Consider the following 3445-nt stretch of genomic DNA (forward strand, 5'->3'; position numbering starts at 1 on the left):
CGTTACCTGAATAAAATGACATTTCTCTGAGTTTGAACATTGTTGGAAACATTTGGGATAAAGAAGTACACAACTCAACTACATATAGACCATAGCTCTAGAGTTTATACACTGTGTAATGAGGAAACGTTACATGTAGCTTTAAGTTTATAACTTCTGGGCGTGTACTTTTTTACAATTCAACGTGAGTTCTGTATAGAACTGTGAGATGGATAACAGGCCATTTGATGGTAGTGAGCACACTGAGATACGCAGAGTTTGCATGAGCAGTGTCCACAAAGACATCAGTAACATATTGTGAATGTGTGTGTGTGCAGGTGGAGCTGCGGAAGAAGGAGCAGCTGCTGGAGCGTCAGTCGGAGCAGCTGAATGTCTCCCAACGGGTGATCGCTGAGCAGGAGGAGGAGCTGGCTGAAGTAACGAAGGAACTGGAAGAGACCGAACGGGAGAACACGCGATTACGTCAATCCATGGAGAAGATGCTGGAGGAGACTGACTACCACAGGCAAAAATTCTACTTTTACACTGCTTCACATGAGAAAGAGTGGACACTTCCTATCCACTCTTTCTCATGTACATATACAATCACTGAAAAGCCCCTTCTTCTTCTTCTTCTTCTTCTTCTTCTGCTTCTTCTGCTTCTTCTTCTTCTCCTCACTTTTAATATATTATTATATAATATAGGTAACCAGTGGTCCCTGAGACCTCTTCCTCAGCCCCTCTCTAGTGGTTCCTTGTGGCTTTGACAAAATAATTATATGCAAATGAATAACAGTTATTTTTATTTTTATTTATTTATTTTTTTTTTAACTTCTGCTGAACCTCAATAGCGGTGGCTGCTAGTCTTGAGTGTCCCTAGCCAGCCTAGCTATGGATTTTAAACCCAAGAAAAGAAAAATCTCTGAGGACAATAGAGATAGATTTGTTTGCTTTGGCCACCAACTCTGCTGGCTTTACCAGTATGTTTGATCTGCAGCATAAATTAGCATTGTAAGGCATAAATATGTTTTATGTATGTTCCAGGCACTTTTTTTGTGCCAAAAATGACTCATTTGAAAGTAAAGGTTGCTGACACCTGCCCTGAAATGAGCACTTTATCTACAGAGGGAGCAGAGTCTACGAGTCCACCATGTTGAACCACCATGTTTCTACAGTAGCCCAAAACGGACAAACCAAACACTGACTGTAGATAGGGCTATTTCAGTGTTTCGCGAGTTTCGGCACCACCTTAGGGTCTCCTACACACTTGGATGGCTGAGCTGTATTCAGTTGGTTGCAAACTGCAACTTCGCCAATAGATGCCACTGAATCCTACACACTTCCTCTTTAATAGGCTGGTTGTCATCAAGCAGTCTCGTTACATGGATTCCTCATGTGGATTTTGTTCTGTCTATCATATAACTCAGACACATCTGGTGCTTCCCTAAATATCTACCAAGGAAGAGGCTTTTAATAAAGTTGGAGATTAGATCTTTAAGACAGGCTCAGTGGCAAATAAATAGTCACTAGTAAAATATCCCAGTCCTTGTGATTTAGAGCAATGCTAGCTTTATCTTAGCCATGCTTTTGTAAGTGACTTTACATCTGGGATGTGGAATAGAACAAATCCTATTAAAATAGTCAGGATTAAAAAAAAAAAAACTGCTGCTCTGTCTGATGTCTCTCCAGTGGAAAGAAGGTTAGAATATAGATCCTGTTTCTCAGTGGCCTGAAGGCAGATTAAAGGAACATCTGATTTAATTGCTCCTCTTTAAAGCTGTCCTCTTTTACAGTTTTTTTTCTCATTTTGACACTTCCCTCTCCCATAAACTGTTTAAAAAACAGTTTATTCAGGTATTATCACTGTAGAATCTCAATAACAACAACAAAACTGCTCATGTGTTTGTGTACAAATGCGCTTGTTCCTGTTTCGTCCTCGCAGGTTAGACGGGGACAGCGTGCAACAAGATAAAGATGCTCTGCTCAGGAAACTGATTGAGGCAGAGGTAGATGGGACGGCGGCTGCCAAGCAAGTCTCAGCCCTGCGAGAATCTGTTTCCAAACTGTGCGGTGCTGCTGGCAGTGTGAGTATTAGCTCAGTATTTGGCCTTAGTGTGTGCCCTGCCAGGTCCAGCATGCTCTAGAAACCTGGGAGAGAAAAACCAAAAGATTTCTGACTTTCTCTGGAGCAAAGAACAGCACCTTTAGTTGTCATAAATAACAGGGATGTATTCAGAATGAATTCCAACAACTTCCTTCAGTTAACCTGTGTCTCTGTCTCTCTGTTTGCTGGTGAAGAGGCTGTCTGGCTCTGAGTCTTCGGTCTTGGCCCGCCAAAAGGAGCTGTTGCTGCAGAAACTGGAGACATTTGAGGCCACAAACCGAACCCTGCGCCACCTTCTCAGGGAGCAGCACGGAACACAGGTACCGCGTGTGACCTCAGAACATCTACGTCTGCTAATACACCAGGGAGCACTCTGGTCTTTTGGATATGCCACAAATACATTTCTGTCCAATATTTTGAACATCATGGCACCTTTAGAGGTGCAACTATCCTGATATCAGATAAAGGGAAGAATAGAGGAAAAAAAAATCCTGATTTATGAAGGCAGCAGCTCATAATGCAGTCAGCTCCTGAACTGCTCCTGGGACAGACCTCCAGATCCGAGTTTTTTTTTTTTTTCAATTCAGTTTAGTACCAGTTAGTTTTGTGAGTTTGGTACAGACTCCAACAAATGTCACATCATCCTGTTTTTTTTAGTCGAAATTAAAATGGGGGTGCAAAAATGATAATTCCCATAATTATTGTAAATCATATATCTGTCAAAATAATTGCAATATGATGTTATTAACATATCGTACAGCCCTAGCCAAGAGGAAAGTAAAAATAACTATTAAAATCAGTGAAATATTTTGGGGTCTGTACCAACCAACATGTTTTCTTAAATCTGGAGAACAAGATTTGTTAACAAGGGCATCTCTGCAGCATTATATCATTTTCTACTTCACTGTTATGCTGTTTGTTATACATTGCATTGCATTACATTGCAGCTCCTGCAATTTGCATATTGCACTTAGTCATATTGCGATTACAATAATATTTAGATAAATTGTGCAGCCCTACCTTGGGCACGATTGACCTGTATGGGTTCATTATGGTAAGACTAAACTGACCTGGTTTGATCAGTTTCAGTCAGTGCCGCATTTTCTCACTTCATTCGTTCATTTTAAGTAAATACAATCAGGTAGAACAAAGGTAAAACCTTAAGCAATGCAGCTCAGGGTTCACTAACTTTTTCCCCTACAAAAGTTTACTTTTTTAGATTTATTTAGTCTGTTCATTACACAATTGATTTTCCCAAAAAAAAAAAAAAAAAGTATATGGAATTGATAAACAAAAATACTGGTTCTGATTCAATTAAGAGATAATCATAAAACAATAGAAAACTCCAAAATGCTCAGGAGG

The 3445-nt window shown here is 40.1% G+C and overlaps 1 protein-coding gene across 1 annotated transcript in view; it reads left to right on the plus strand.

Moving 5' to 3' along the window:
* odf2a (outer dense fiber of sperm tails 2a) overlaps positions 1-3445 on the plus strand; it is a gene marked incomplete at its 3' end in the record, with an annotated part of 15185 nt that overhangs the window by 7475 nt on the left and 4265 nt on the right. The window contains 3 exon segments of the mRNA XM_035667631.1: positions 318-505; positions 1922-2063; positions 2278-2403. Coding sequence (XP_035523524.1) covers positions 318-505; positions 1922-2063; positions 2278-2403 — 456 coding nt within the window.

The sequence above is a fragment of the Morone saxatilis genome, unplaced genomic scaffold (genome assembly GCF_004916995.1).
Source record: "Morone saxatilis isolate NCDOM2014 unplaced genomic scaffold, NCSU_SB_2.0 Contig21, whole genome shotgun sequence".
In the NCBI taxonomy this organism is placed as follows: Eukaryota; Metazoa; Chordata; class Actinopteri; family Moronidae; genus Morone; species Morone saxatilis.